This window comes from Haplochromis burtoni, unplaced genomic scaffold (assembly GCF_018398535.1).
Source record: "Haplochromis burtoni strain Fernald_Lab_line unplaced genomic scaffold, NCSU_Asbu1 Contig_430, whole genome shotgun sequence".
NCBI classification, from domain to species: domain Eukaryota; kingdom Metazoa; phylum Chordata; class Actinopteri; order Cichliformes; family Cichlidae; genus Haplochromis; species Haplochromis burtoni.
Window position 1 is genome coordinate 231,616 of NW_024582791.1, and position 16,668 is coordinate 248,283.

The 16,668-nt window shown below is 42.9% G+C and overlaps 1 protein-coding gene across 1 annotated transcript in view; it reads right to left on the minus strand.

Moving 5' to 3' along the window:
- The window catches only part of actn3b (actinin alpha 3b), a 37,246-nt gene extending 20,588 nt beyond the window's left edge, over nucleotides 1-16,658 (minus strand). Inside the window, exon 1 of the mRNA XM_005945297.3 lies at nucleotides 16,251-16,658. Within this exon, the coding sequence (XP_005945359.1) occupies nucleotides 16,251-16,385 (135 nt within the window). The 5' untranslated portion in view covers nucleotides 16,386-16,658. The remainder of the gene's footprint in view (nucleotides 1-16,250) is intronic.
- Between the last annotated feature and the right edge of the window lie 10 nt (nucleotides 16,659-16,668).

The following is a 16,668-nucleotide window of genomic DNA, read 5'->3' on the forward strand; positions in this document are numbered from 1 at the left end:
AGTACAAGTAGTTTTACTATTAGAATCACTGTCTTTTGCCAGATTTGGACATTTGAAAACTAAATTTGTCACACCTGGAAATCAAAAATGGATTCAATCTGAATTTGAGATTGAAGGTCAAAGAAAAGGAGACTCGTAGACAAAGAAGCAGCAAAGCGGAGAGGAGAGGAGTGACAGGAATGCCCAAGCCCTGCTGTAATTTGATGTAAGGGTCTGGAGGGGAGAAGAGACCGCCTGTCCAACCAGCAGGTGCTCATCTCCTTTGCCATGCATGACCAAATTTAGACAGACTCCTAATCCAGCACGCACAGACCACCCGGCCAAACTGGAGAGGGGACAAGGAGGTGTGTGACGGAGAACGGAGGAGGTGGAGGCAGGGAGGTGGGCGGTAGGTGTGGAGGCTAAAATAGGTGGAAAAGGAGGAGAAAGAGCTGCGAAGGGGAGGGGAGGGGCAAGGAGTAAGGGGAGGTGGCGGAGGCTAAATCGGATTGCCATGGGACACCAGTGGACAGCTGAGAAGGCAGGATTCCTGAGGTGAACTGTAAGAGTCCAAGACAGGAGGAAGAGGAGGAGGAAGGAATGGATTTAAGAATATGATGAGATATAAAATAATAACTTGAGAAAGTGTGGGAAAGATGAGAGGGGTGATGCCGCGTCTACATCAAAGGGAGAGCTGTTAGAAGCTGGAGTGGCGCTAAGTGAAATTAAGGATTCACTTAACCTGGAGACACAAACACAATCACAGATTCATTAAATCCAAAACGCTGCATGAGCCTCAGATAAAAAAACAATTAACTGTGACACATGTGAAACTACAGCTGATACTTTTCTCCGTCTGTGCTGTACCGCTTCATTATCTCCCCCCACCCGCCAGCCGGCCCCTCCTCGGTCTGCTGTAACGCCTGTGGTGGTCGTCAAAGTCCGCCGGCATGAAGTCACCCTCCATCCCAGCATCCTCCCCCCTCCCCTCTTCTTTCTTCTGTCTGTCTGCACCTGTTGGTCCGTCCTGGCTCAGCTCAGCTGGGACCTTTTTACTTGTAAAATGAGGTCACAGTGTAGCCCAGCTGAATGCCCGTCATGACTACGTCCCCCCAGGAGACCCAGGGCTGCAGACCCCCCACCCTCCAAATACATCTGACACACACACACACACGTTCCCACACATTCTTCCTCCCATCTCAACGGGCTATGAGCTCCTGAAAATGTCAGCTACCCAGGCTGTTCATCACAGAGCTGACGCAACCGCAAGCTCTTTACGGCTCCTGAAAAGAACGCACACGCTAGCAGAAGATGCAGATTAATTACTTTGTTGGAGGGAAAAGCACGACTAATGTCGACTAGATGATTAAAGGCTGGTGCCCTCATCAGGAAGCGGCAGAATAACCTCTGGTTAGAGTTAATATTCATACTTTCTGACTACACAATGCCCGTTAGCTGCTAAGATGTTAGGAGCTAGCTGCCACTAGCTGGAGCTCTAGCTCCAGTAGATGACAGCACGACCGCTAACCAGAGATGCCCAGACCGCCTGCTCCATAGACACCTTCTTGAAGATGTACTCTCTCCAGAGTGTCCTGGTCTCCTTCCAGTAGGTAGAACACCTCACTTTGGAACAAGCATCATCATTATCAGACGCACGAACCACCTCAGCCAGCTCCTTTAAAGGTAGAGGAGTAGCAGCTCCCCTCTGAGCCCTGCCTGCTGCTCTTTATATGAAGCACATTACTGTATCATTCTTTCACATATTAACCCTCGTGAGCTCGGCCATAGGTGGAGGTAGGAACACAGACTGACGATTCTCACGTTTCATTAAAAAAAGACATGAATGTAAAAATGATATCAAGACCACTGATTGATTATAATTTGAAGAATCAGTGCCAAAGCTCAAAAACATCCTCTTTTCCCCCTACACCTTAAACATCATCTTCCAGCTGTGAACCCTTTTTGCTATTATGAAAAATGTCGGCTAATGATTATAAAACGCATTTAAAATGAAGGATTATTAGAATGTCGATATGTCAAACGTTAGGAGATGCTTTTAGTAATGCTTCTTTTAATGAGGTTACATTTAAGAAAAGCCTTCCATCATAAAGTGAGTGCCGCATGACACGGCGGCCGTAAAGTGGGATTATATTGAGTTTCCCTCCCGCATAAATCTCAGCGCCCTGCGTGCACAAAATAGCCTTCCACAGCTGACCATCACACACACAGACACACACACACAGTCAGCTGTAGTTGACTTGATGATTAGTCCAGACTGAGTGCTGCTCCACATATATCAACCCTGTCTTTGCACTTTCATAGCTCCATTTCTCTGCCTCAGCCTCTCCTAAGGAAATCTAAATAAATAAGAAAATAATAGATAGATAAATAAATATAAATCACTTCTAATAAGATGCATAATTACATAAACCTTCAGGACAAGCTCAGCTTACACCTCACCTCTTTGCACTACTGCGTCGCTGGCTGCAGGCCTTTTTTTTTTTTTCCCCCAAAGAGTGTTTAGATTTAATTACAAAAGTCTACAGTAGCTGATTTCACTAATTAGTGCCTTCGATCACACGAGGCTGATCCAATTACAGAAATATGTTTGTCTGGAATAAAAATGTGCACAGCGATGTGGCTTACAGGGAACACTGCCAGCGCAGATCATCTCAGCATTTCTTTGTGTGCCAGTCTTAAGATTTGGTGCGTTTTAATCTGCTGATTGTGGAGGGAAATTATAAGGTCTGTGATGTGGAGCAGAATTAAAAACAACAAGCAGAGCGTTAGAAAAACAAATTGGCAGCACTTGGTGGTAGAAAAGCAGTTAAATCGATTGTAAACCATTTTCGGAAGTCTCTGTTATTGTCAGTAAGTGCTGCGTTTTAGAGCATCACTTAGCGAGGCCGTGATGGAGGAAGACAGGACGCTTTCACTGCTGCGCTCAACTCTAAGCCCCTAACCTCATTCTTTCAACTTTCGTTAGTTTAAATAAAGAATAATGGTGAGGGTGCACAGAAAAGTATTCTTTTTCATTCTCTAGCATTTGTCCTGTGGTTTGTAACTAAAGTGTTTTGAGCCCAGCTCTATAAAGTCTGAGTTCTCCATAGTACAGAAAGCAAAGGGTTTGTTGAAAATCTATAACCTGTCAGCATGTTGTGACTGAAGTGGAGTCTCTGCGCTGGATGTTTAGGATTTGAGCTTATGAGTGGAGCCAATCACAGGTCTTTCCCAACCAGATCAGGTGAATAGTCCAGAGTAAAACACGAGAAAAGTCATGGGACATAAAGAGACTGAGTGGCTGCCTTCTTTAGATGGGCCTAGCCCAGCGTAGCTCCTGTGGCATCACTCATAGTTTCTGAGCATTTCTGCTTGCACCCCCCACCCCAATGTGACGACAAGGGGCAGGTATGACTGTGAAACCCCATCCTTATTGACTAATACTTGTGGTTGTTTATTATCCAATGAGAGTGCAGTTTCATACTGCAGCTAATCATTCATTTTGATGATAGTTCGACCAGCGTTTACAAATCAGACTTTATTAAATCATCCAAAATGAGTCAAACATATGAGGAAAGTGTTGTGTCAGTATGTTTTATATAAAAATCTGTTCGTGTGGTTTGAAAGGAAAGAGCCAGTCTTCCCACAGTACACCTGCATGTGTCCAGCCTTAATTTAGGTATTTACGTCTGTGCCACTTTAAAAATAGCCTGCCTGCAGGGCTGACATTTGGGACCCCATTCACACCTGTCCACTACAGCTACCTTTGGTCACACTGTTCAGCACTCATGTACAAACCGGTGACAGCTCACTCACATGCATGAAAACACTGCGCTCTTTTATTTACGAGGTATTTATGCTTGTGATTCAGGGCTAAGATTAAATCCTGAGGAAGACAATAAAAATAATGTATATACTGCTGTGAGCCCTGAAGATGCAATTATCGCTCTGAAAACTACCAAAAGCCATAAATCTATTTATAGCCGTGTCGATTTTGAACGGCGAGCACGTCAGTCCACCTGTCAGGCAGCAATGACTGTTTGCACAGAGAGCAGCAGATGCACCCTTTCCCCCTCTGCAATCAAAAGCTGCAGCTTCCAGAGTCAACAGACCACAGGTCAGTACTTATTAAAAACACACACAGACACAACCCCTGAACTGCTCCTGCTCATTTCATTCGCTGCGTTTTTAAGCTACAATAATCCGTCTCGTCATCAGTTTTTGGTTTAATTTACATATAATGCATAAATAACTCAGTAAAATATTCTGTGAGGTTTGCTTCCTGTTGGCACAAGCTGCTGTGATTTAACTACACTGACAGAGAGAGCAGGAAATGTCACAGGCTGTGTTTCTGTGTCACTGTATGGCCAAAGTGCACGGCCTGCTCTCTGTGAGCACTGCCGAGCTCTCCTCTTGATCACGCTCAAAAACCAAAAAATTAAAAAACCCAAATAAATAAACCTCTTGCATCGACGCCGCTGTTCACATTTGTAAAATACTTTGGAGAGCTGCTGACATGATGACATTTCCAGGATTTGCACATGAAAACACTGACGGCGCTTATGTAAGTCCTCAATCACGACACTTCTGACAGACTGGAACAGCCGCGGTTGAGCCATATGAGCTCTGAGTGGACAAACAACACTCCCATCAAGGCTCGTCATCTCAAACAAGTGTCAGTAAAGAAGAAAATCACAGCACTTCTGAAACTACGACTGTTGGTGTGTGTGTGAGAGAGGCAAACTCAAATCCACACTAATAAAAAGGTGTTCAGCTGTCAGCTACACCTAATGGAGAGAATTAGAAACATCATCTTTTCCTTTCAGCCTCTTAATGGCAAAACTAGAGCTTTACAATGAGGAACTATATTTTCAGCTATGTGTGTCTGACATCACTTTCCTCACATCAGAGCTCTCTAGTAAACAACGACTGCACCGAGTTCCTCCACCGAGGTTTTAAGAGTTGATAAAGTGACAGGACCGAAGTGGAGGAGGCTAACGGTTACAACACACAACAGGTGTCACCAATATTTAGGAACCACCAGCACTTCACCCCCACCTGCCCCCCTTATAGTCTTTAAATACACCCCACCCCTCAAAAAGAGATCCGGAGCCCTGAACTTCGGTGCCACGGGGATGATTTGGGAAAATGACGTAATGTATCCTAAACACACCTCTAACAGGCCAGCTGACCACTGCTGTGGCACAAGCTTAGATTGGATTTCAAATAAAACCAAACCACACAAAATTCAATTCATATCTGTTAAGAAAAAGGAAAAACACGAGCTAATCAAAGTAAATAATCAGTGGAAGAACAAAGCTGGATGAAACCGTTAACTGGCACCAGCTGAATTTGAAAGAAAGGACTGCATAAAGCAACAGACTCAGCCAACAGTGACTCATATTTGGGGAAAAAGCAAATGAAGATTCACATTTTTCCAGCTTGAACTGGTTAAGCAGTTACTGGATGGATGGATATCAGCCAGTGTCAGGTAAAAGTACTGCACGAGCAGTTCTAAGTTGCATTTTCGGTCTGAACCTGTACCCGGCATGAATTTATCAGCCTTCCTTTCTGCTGCTTCTCTGTGAAGGATTAACAGGCTTATACCCAAAGATCCTGCTGACAACAAGGCCAGCGCTGGCCGCCAATGCAACACCGGTGCGTCCCAACCTGTGGATTTATGCCTGCGTTTAGAGGATAAAAGGGACTAGGACACCTCGTCCAGTCAGTGTGTGTGACAGTGTGTGCAAGGTGCCAGATGCCAGTGAGATACGCTGGGCGCACGTGGGACTTTAACAGGTGAGTGAACAGGTGGGGAACGACAACAGCACTCCACCCATTATGGTAACGTTTAAAGATTTAAGGATGAGTTTTGTATGGACATATTGGATAAGCAGCATCATCTGCTGCATTTTGATCGGATTCAGAGCACTCAAGTTTGCCACCTTAGAGATTGGCGGTCGCTTCCAGATCAGGTATTCCATTTATTGTCTGTCCATGTCTGAACACCACCCAAGGGACAGGATGGCTAACCTGGTTTAGTCAATCACTCGCTCTGACACAACCATCTGTCTGAGTTGTCATATTAATTGCTTCGACTCCGTGAGGAGGAGGGGAAACATCGTGTCCTTCCCGGCTCCATTATGCTGCCTCACATTGTGTTCCACTGCTGCGTGGCTCCAGGTTGCTGCACTACCAGAATGATGATGCGAGCCACAAATGCCAGCCAGAATTTAACAGCGTACCCTTACAAGCGCAGTCTATGCACGAGTGTACGATGTGAACTGGAAATGCTGGCAGAAGCACAGATGCACGTTTTTCCAAAATGTTGGTTTTATGTAAAAAAGACAAAAGAAGAGAAAGGACAGAAAAGTGAACGCAATTATTTAGAGGACAGATTCTTGGCATTTCCCTCAGTTGCACGTCATCTCAGTTCACTTTGCAGCGTCTTCGGGGACAAATGATTTAAAGTTGTCTGGTAGCTTTTTGTGATTCATGCTTTTATATAAGCTCCTCGTCTGCCACGAAGTAACTCAGCCACAACAATGCGATACAGTTATCAACAGGCCGATGTCAGCTATCATCATTATCAACAGTTTGTCCTGAGAGATCGAATAACCAAATCAAATGATCCAGGGTAAAGTTAACCAACTTGCAGTGCAGAAGGAGAAACTTGCAGAGAGCAGTGGAAACCCAATCAGAGAGGTAATAAAATCAGCAGACAATAATGCTGCCCACACAGATGGAACTACAATGAAGTAAACATATAGAATCCATAATTGCCTCTTTGTGCCTTTTAAGGGACATTTTCTCCTCAGTGACAGAGATATCACATATGTTGTACATCATATTGCAGTGTTGTGGGAACATAATCATTAGAGACAGATGCATGAAAGATGGATGGAGAACTTCTGGTCTGAAATATGAAAATTTAAAAAGCAGGTGGCAGGTTGTCTGGTTGTAAATGTAAATCTATGAGAAAATTACATTTACACATCAAATTAATTAATTAAGTAAAACTTATAGACCTCAGAATGTGAGTCATGTCACCTCTAACATGATTTATAGTGGCTAGTTGGGATTTCACGATAAGAGACATTTAGCAGTCAGTGCCAAATGCCATGTTTCTCACAAAATGGTTGCTAATTAGCAAGATATATAAAATATATACAAAGTAGGAATGTCACCAGAACCTATACTTACGGTACTTGTTTTTCTTTGGTAACGTAGCCGTTGGCAGGGTATGTACCGAAGTGGTCTTCCAGACCTGAAGGGGGCAGTATAAAGCTACATGTGTCCTAGTCTACCCTTACATGCTGAACGGACGCCCACATCATCGGATAATAACTGATTTCCAAATTGCAATATGCAAACTTTTCGGTTTTTCAGACCAAGGAAGGAAATCCTTCCAATTTAGCAAAGCAGCTAAAAGGCCAACATTCAGATCTGTTTAAATAATAGTAAGTTTAACTTCATATTTAGAAAGGTACAAAGTGTCATCCTTCTCATTTTATCCTGAAATACACTATAATGTTTAGTTTGAGACAGCTGCATTACTGATGTGAAGTCAGCTTTGATCCACAGGGTGAAATGTTTACAATAAAAGCTAATGCTAACATTAGCGGGCTACTCGGCAAAGAGTCTAATGTTTTATTGTTTATTGTCAATAAAATATAATGTTGATAAGGAATATTTTTTATCTAAATACACATTTTGTTTCATCTTTCTTTAATTTCATCTTGAATTAGGAACAAGCTAACTCTACTCATATTAGCACCAAATACTAAATCTTTGGGATTCATTACATCCCCAACACAACATTAGCCACTACAAACAGTTCAGCATGTGGCGCGCTGGTTGATTTCTAAACGGCAAAGTTCTCTCAAACAAAAAAGTAACGTGTGTTTCAGCATAACACAACGTACTTCCATATCCAGCTATCGATAATTTGGGGCAAAGCTATCTCAGCGGCTTTGCTAGTCGCCGTCTTCCACATGTAGTTTTTCCTTGTGCTTGTGGGTGCCCTTCATCATGTAAGGACGCACAAGAATACTTGTAGTGGCGTGTTGTCTCCACAGTACCACCGTGTTTTCAGGATTTTGGCATCAAAAAGTATAAGTATTGGCTCTGGTGACATCCCTAGCAGCTATATCCATCTTCTACATACAGTCTGTAGTATTTGGCTCTAAACTGACTGTGGCAGGAGTCAGAGATTACAAAAAGCAATTAAATGACAACCATCCAATATTTGTTGAGTAATTTCACCCAAAACTACAAACTCACAGTGCAAACAAAAGGACTTGATTAATCCTGTGGCTGATATGAATTTCAGTGTGAACTTTCATGCCAGATAACACAAAAGCCAGCCAGCAGTCTTGTAAAGCTCTCTTTATATTGCCAGCTATGTGGAAGCAATGTCTGATGTACTGCTTTAATTACTTGAAAAACTACCAATCAAAGTGAAAAGTTTTTTTCCACAGTGCTGTTACTTTAAATTGTCAGCTGGGGTGTATATAATAACCCTTATTTTCTGCTGGCACTGCAGCACACACACACACACACACACACACACACACACTCGCGCCATCCTTATCTTGCATTGTTCACTCTATTACAGCTTTCAGCCTCTTTCTTGTTACATGAGTGAGCAGGTGAATTGACTGTGTGATTGATGGTGGAGAATAAAGGTGAGTGTACAGGTTCACGGTGGCTGCATGTCGACTCTTTTGTCGTTTAATGAGCTCTGGACTTGAAGACTGACGGTGGGGGAGATAAATTGGTGTAAGTGGTTGCGGAGGATTTATGACAGTGCGCCTGCGACTGAGGATGGGGGGGTTGGTGGTGGCGGGGGGGTTGTTTCTAATTTCAGTAGGCAAGTTCTTTCGCTGTAATAAGAGGCAAAACTCTCCAGGCAGATCTGGGGTCAGCTAATTCCATCTCAACAGGAACCTCGACCGTGAAAAAAAAACGGTGTGTGAAACTGATCCGACGCTGCCTCTAGTAGATGCGCCCCAGCTACAATTCTCAGCATTCATTTAGCCAAAAGAGCAAGTCACAGATGACCTTGTGATTTTGACTTCGGCCTCCATTAGAGAACCACAAAAAGGCTATTGAATCCTCGGGTCAGGCGATCCCACAACTCTGGTTTCATTTTGTTATTTGCGGGTTGTGAAGCTAAAGCCAGAATGAGCACACATGACGGCTGCTTCGTCATTCCTCAGTTTGCATCCATGTGGTGAGCTCAGACATAAGCAATCATTGGAGCAGGCCAATGATAAAAAGCCCACATCTTTTTCGGAAGGACACACGAGGGTAAAATTAGTCAAATAAAAATTACGTTTTCTTGCCATTTAATTTTCTTTTCGGTATTTCTTTTAAATATGACCTGCTAGAACTCTTCTCGACATTAACCATTAATAAAGACGCCGCTTTAATAGGAACATCTGTAAGTCAATTTGCATGAATATAGAACCTGGAGGCTGCTGCTGTGCAACACTCGACCCATAAGCTCGTCTTAAAACCTTTAATAAAGTAAAATATATACATTTACAGCTGACTGTCAGTTAAGTAAATAACTCTGTTATTTTGCTTTGGTTTTTGGTATTTGAAACTGGAGCTGCCTCCACAGAATAGCATACAGCTTTTAAAGCCATTATAAAGCACATAATGATATCCCTGTGACCTCAGTCCTATCATGAGGCACAGACTCACCATCTCATCCTCTGCGGCCTATAAATATCCAGTGCATGCAGCAAGCACTCAGCCCTAACATTATGAGCTTAGCTCACTTTTTATAAAGACAGGTTCAGGTGTCTCATTCGTCTCATTACTACATGAAAACTCAATAACATACACACTGCCTGGACCTGAGGTGACATTTTGCAGGTGTTTGGCCATCTGTCCTCTATGTGTGTTTAGTTACCGAGGGGCACGGTGCTTGGCGGGCTTCTGTTGTCCTCTCTCATGCAGCATTTTCTCTGTTTTCAACACCAGGAATGAGCCTGAGGAGTACGAACAGCTGAAACTGGGAGATGTGAAACTCAAACATACCTGCGTGCTGCTTTAGCTCAGTTTGATGCACAGAACTGCAAGGCAGCACCGCCGTGGTCACTCCGGCAGTTTTCATCTACTACTTTAAACCCTTTTATTCCATACAGGCTGTGATTAGATCAAGATGGCGGCTCTCACAGCTCATCAATCACCGTTTCTTCTTTTGACTCCGACGCTGCGCCATGCTCGTATCATGTATCTGCTTTTACCGTTACAAGACTCTGCAACAACTTTCTGCCTTCAGACTGTTTCATTCCTTACAAGAACTCACAAATCATGCAGTGCATACAGTGTAACACCATGAAGAAGTAGCCCTCCACACACACGCACACACACATAAGAGATACAGTCCTCAGCCATTCCCACAGCCTCCTCGGGCTCCTGCGCCTGCACTAAAGCAGTTTATAGAAGCCTCCCTACATGGACACAACTTCTGGAATAGCAACTGCTATTTGATCTGACTGCGGGCTCTCTCACCTCTCCGCTTACGTTGAGCTCTCATACAGATGCACAAAAACAGATACGGTATACATGGACACAATTTAAGAGTAAAACTGAAAAAGTTCTGCAAAGTTTGCAGGGCAATTCTCTTGTTTTAAGAAATGTCTTATTTAGTGATCAATACAGATACGACAAAGGGCTTTATTGTGATAAAGTGTTGTAGAAGCAGCAACTATGTTTCAGATGGCATCCCTGTCAATTTTTCTTTGGCCGCGAACACCAAAACGTCTCCTCTGAGCTCCTAAATAAGTGCAAGCTCCACAAGTCTGGGAAATTAAAACACACTGCGATCACATTAGCGGTGTTACTGTTCCTTCACATGTCACATGACTGAGTGAATTATGGGAGGGGAACGTAAGATGCCTCTTCTCTCAGATGCATCTTGGGATTAGGTAGAGAAGCACAGGCGGTGAGCAGGGATGAGTAAAGGGGGCCTGATGAGCCAAATTACAAATCAGATCTGCAATAAAGATGCAAATTATTATAAAGTGGAGCAGATGAAGTCTCTAGAAAGACTCTCTGCTCCATTCTGTTACCTTTTTTCATCAACTCACTTGATGATATATGATGCAAATGCTTCGATGATGCTGTGATTGTTGAGTTTAACGATGAGCATCGAGGTAGCAGACAGCAGCCAGGCTGCTGAAGCATTGAAAAGTTGATAAGTAGCTTTTATGTGGAGCCGTGCTGCAGCATTGCTGACATTTAAGGCATAATTAATGTCGCTAATCTTTGGAGATTCATTTTTTAACATAAATGTCCGCATGATGCTTTTTCAAATCGTCGTCTCTGAGGACATCCACTGCTTTAGCGCCGTCTCCGAGCATCAAGTATGAGATATCAACGACCCCGGTCTGCCTGCCACGCTGGTGATCCCTCGTTGAAATGTAATAAAATGAGATTAGACAAGAATAGACTGGATTATTCAGCCTGTTAAGATCTCTCCTGGCCCACACAGAAGGACTTTACATTAGGCTGAGTGGGTAAATATCACATTACTCAATCTAACGTTATAACAGTTGGCTCTGATGGTGGACGCTGTTTGGACCACTTCATTTTGCACCGTGTGAAAGAAAATGTAACGCAACAGGAAAGCAGAGAGAAAACAAATGTTTCACTGCAAATCTTAGAAGCAGAGTTCATAATTATGATGTTGCACCATATTGTAAGTCTGTGTGAGAGTGTATATTTTTATATTGTTATTAATATATAGTTTAGATCTGTGCTGCTAAACAATTTCTCATTGATTCTGCAACAATGACAACAAAGATGTTAAATAAAGAGCTGATCTTAGAATTAGGTTGAAGATCACTTAATGTGAGATGACTGGACAAACTCAGTGCTGCTGTAGAAAATGAAAATAAACAAACACTATGATATGATAGACTATGAGAGGCTTCCACTTAATGATAGAATTCTACTTTAAAACATGTCTAGAGGCTGTTGTTGCGTTTTTACAAAGGCCTCGATGTGCACGGGGGAACTGATTAAATTTAGCCCAAATTTTTTGCAGATTTCTCTTTTTCTAACATGTTGAGAGATTTAGTGTGTTTTCCAACAGGATTTGTGAAAAAGGGTTTTCTATATGATTGTTTCCCCTTTTCTAATTATACTTCTGTTTGCAGGACAAGAACATGATGTGTTGTGTTGGAGTGGAGATGACACAGATACCTGCATTTTACTCCTGATTGGGCCTCATCACGCAGAACTTGTCCTCCCCCGATACTTCGTCGAACACCCATTCATTAGATCTCGATTAAAAGAGTGTGTTAGTGTAATTCAATTCAATTGTATTACTGTAGCACTTGATCACAGCAGTTCCCTCAAGGGGCTTGATACTCTAAGGTGAAGACTCTACAATAATAGAGAAAACCCAACAATCAGAAGATGAGTGAGCACTTTGGCAACAGTGGGAAGGAAAAACTCCCTTTTAACAGGAAGAAACCTCCAGCAGAGCCAGGCTCAGGGAGGGGCGGGGCCATCTGCTGAGACTGGTTAGGGGTTGAGGGAAAATACTGAAAAGGGGAGAAAAAAAAAAATCACGGAATCTTACCAGCTACTGATCGTAAAAAAATAGCAACTTAACTTGAAGACACAGCTCGACTTGGCACCACTCTTATCTGTGATTGGTTAATACTGAATGTTATTGTCGCCTAAGACATCGATCCGTCTTTAGTACGGCTGCACAGACAGTTCTGTGTGGGCACATGGAAGCTAGGCTAAAACTAGGTATCAGTTTGAGCCACCTCTCCTATATTACCAACAGTGTGTCAGTGTGGGGAAAAATAAATGATTATTATTCTTTTTAAATACTTTTCAACTTGCCCAGTCTAATTTCTTCTGTGTACGTATACTGAGCTTTTATTGCTAACAGGTCAGCTAAGCACACGGCTGCTGATAACCTCATGTAATAGATATTTTTAGATTACTGCTAACATGAGCGTCACCAGGCAGCTTTACTTAGTGAATTAGCAGCTGAACTCTTTAACAATGTGAAACAGAAGATGACTTAAGTCATAGCACTGAATCTTTATTCATTTATTTATTTTTTAGCATAATGATAGTTTCTACTTTCTAGTTAGCTCAGTGCTGCGTGCCAACAGAGGGATCTACTGCACAGGAGGACAAAAGCATCGCCTTTTCAAATAAAAAGCCACTCCATGCGTTCTTGTGAGCGCAGTCTTCTGCAGCCCTCTGCAGTGAGAGTAAATCTTTAAACAGATATTGATTGCGCCTACAGCAATCACTTCTTTTTGCAGATGCGGTGGAGCTGGACCTGTCAGCCTGTCATCTGTTTGAGGCAGACATCAATAAAGCTCCGAAAGCCCACGAAAAGAACTTCTGGCTCTAACCGGACCGGTTTCCTCCATCCACTTGGATCAGCCCTCCTTATTTCCAGGATTATAGTTGCTTTGAGGAGAGAAGCTCGCCAAGATAAGATGCAGCCAGATCTCATCACTCCGGCCTTTCATATCTCATATTTCCTTCCGACAGCTTTCCCCTAGATGCAATATCTAACACAATTTTTGCCAGCTCCTCTTAAATCAAATGCCTCGTCCAAATCAAGTCATGAATCACTTAGTTAGCAAAGAAGGAGCCATGCTCTATGATAAATATAAACCAGTGTCAGCATGTACAATTCAGACACACACCATTTCTAATGTGTGGTATCAGATTCGGCATCACTGTGTGTTGACAAACATTTTACTACTGCAGCAAGTGGTGAGCGGCTTTTTCCACTGAAATTTCAGGGACAGAGGAGACAACAGGTGCTTCGAGGCTTCCCTTTCATATTCTCGGCACTGCAGAATGAAGCGCCGGCTATATTTATGGGCTGATATCAGCTCCTTAAGCTAGATTTTACATGCCAAGGAGAGCAGTGGAGTACCATGACCGGCTCCCCGGGGAGGATGAGGGGTGAAGACTAAAGACTCGCTGGGCTGTAGAGGTTTATTCAAGGACCGTTTTATGACCCCGAGCGTAAAAGGCTGGTGGTCCGCATGAGACAAAGTAAGAAAGGCAACATTTTTAATCAGTTTAAAAAAGGCACAATCACAAGAGATGTGCAAATATTCCAAAAATGGTGGCGAAGGAAGTTTTCAAAGAAAAGACACAGCGATAAAGAGAAAGTAAGCGGGGGAGGGGGGCAAGTTGGAGCCAAGCAAGTTAAGAAGTATTTTTAGGAAGACGTTTATTTGTGGGTCTGTGAAACCAACCCGGGGTGTATACTTAACAGCCTTGCCATCCATCTCTCTCTCTCCTCTCTGCTACCATCTGTTGAGGTCTCTCAGCCTGTCACTGCGCTTCAGCTCTGGGAGACATTTTTCATTGACGGAACAATTCTGCAGATTCACTGCAGCTGATGCCATAAAATATGCCCGTTTCACTGATCTATACCCAGATTAGGTGCTGGTTACAGGTTAGATTAGGTTATGTCTTTGAGTACAGCAGGATAAGGAAGCAAGCACGGTCCCTACACTTCAATAACTGTCAGAGATGGGAATAGGAGCATGCGATTCCTGAAATACTCAAAAAGAATATTAGACATATTTCACAAAGGTTTTTCTTTTTGCTCTCTTCAGCTCAGCTGAACACAAACAGCAGCTGGAAGTTATGTTGAACTTTTCGAAGGTTTTATTGCTGATTTAAACCTCATTTGTCCAAATGTGTCATCTTTAGAGTAAAGTCATGTGCCGACTCTGCATTAGCTGAAGCCAAAGTCTCAGCTTTTACTTTTCTTGAGCCAAACTGTACAGCAACACAAGAAAACCTTTAAAAAAAAAGTGAAACCTTATAACATTAACTGTATCACATTTTATGAGTTTCTTTTGACTATATTAAAACATGTCTTTGTTTAACAGGCTGTGAGCAATAAATTATACAAAAAAGCCAACTGTAGCTAAAAATGATACAACTTAACTCTCATATATGCACATTTATTTATACTCTCTTTTTTCCAGATTCAATAAAAAAAAAAAAATCGAGCTTAAAATTTGCTGGTAATTATTTCTGGTTTTACAGGATTAACATCTCTATGAAATCATGTTAACCGAATGTATCCTTGCTCCCTTTGCATTTCTGACATGCCAGCTAGGAAGAGAAGGCTAATGACTTTGAGTCAGGTGCGGCAAACAGCTGAAACTTCCTGTTTAATTTGAATATGTTTTGGTAGCTCTCTTTCATTATGTGAAACAGATCTTCCTGATGGCTATTTCCAGCCCGGGCTTCCTGGTAGGTGAAGGCTGTGGTCATCCAACATGGCGACCAATTACAAACCCTTAGGATCAAAAATACCAAACATGAAAATCAGTTCAGTCTGTTCACTGAACTGAAACATCGCAGTGGGTCATTTGTGTGCAAGGTGAACACCTCAAAGACAAAAGTGTAGCTCATTAACCTTTGCCAGTGTTGTTTTTGTCCCAGTGTGCCGTGCCAGACATCACCTGTGTCACTTGACTTTTGCTCCAGCAGCTCATTAAACACACCTGTCATGCTCTTTCTCCATGCGACCTTAAAGGTTGGCCTAACCCCACCCCGCCCCAACTCTCGTTCAGTATGGGTTTCAAAATAAGATTAAAGACATACTTTAAGAGTTGTTGCTTTACTTTTTAAGTCATAAAATGTAATATTCCTCAGTAACATAACAGGATGGTTTTAACAGGAAGTTGTGGTATAGATAATTAAAAAAGGCTAATGTAACTTAACAAATGGTATAATTATTGTGAGTATTTCCCCTCTGCTTTTACGCCATCCTTTGCATCCTGTGCGCCGTTTCTAATTATCTCCAGGTTGGCTTAATGTCCTTATATCCCTATAAACTCGCATGTACTTTAAAAGTTAAGTAAAAAACGCAGGCAAAGTAAGAAAACAAAAACCTCCGGGAGGTGGTAATATATTTAGACAGTCTGCAAGGCAATCAGGGGTAACTGAAAGACAACACTGAGAAAGTTCCACAGCCTAAAATATCTGCCCACACAGCTTCAAGCAGGACTGAAGTGCCAGGTGTGAGGCCAGCGAAGGCGCGGTTTCATATTAGACTTCACACAATTAGACCAACACCACTGACTCCCAAATTAAATTCAGTCTGCCTTGTTAACGTGTTAAAAGCATTTTTTTTAAAGCGCCGTTCACTGACTTGAATGCGAGCGAAGAGGTTCGATCTGTGCGTAATTACGCACGTCGGTACAAGCGCTACTCGAAACCGCTTTATCCAAACCTACCTTCCGCTGCTGCTTCTCCCAGGCGGGGTCCAGCAGCAGATCCCTGTCCCAGTCCTCCTCCTGGGTCATGTACGCGTCTTCATGTTGGATCGTGTAGGAGTTGGTGTATGTTATTTGGGTTTCGACAGCTGTCATGGTTCCGCCTCAGTCAGGACTTTACGCGTCCCCCTCAGCTTATTGGTAATAAAAAAAAAATCAGCAATAGAAACGACGAAGATGACGCCGTGAGGCCAAACAACCTCCTTGAGACTTAGAGGTCTCGCTTTCGCGGGGGGAGAGAGAGAGTTAGGGGCTGCAGAGACCAGACTCCACTGGTGCGAGGTGCCTGTGCGGAGGTGGTGCTCCCACTACCAGAAGACCCTGCTGGCCGGTGCTCCTTTCCTGGTCAAAAGTGGCACACGTGACCGCACCCCAATAA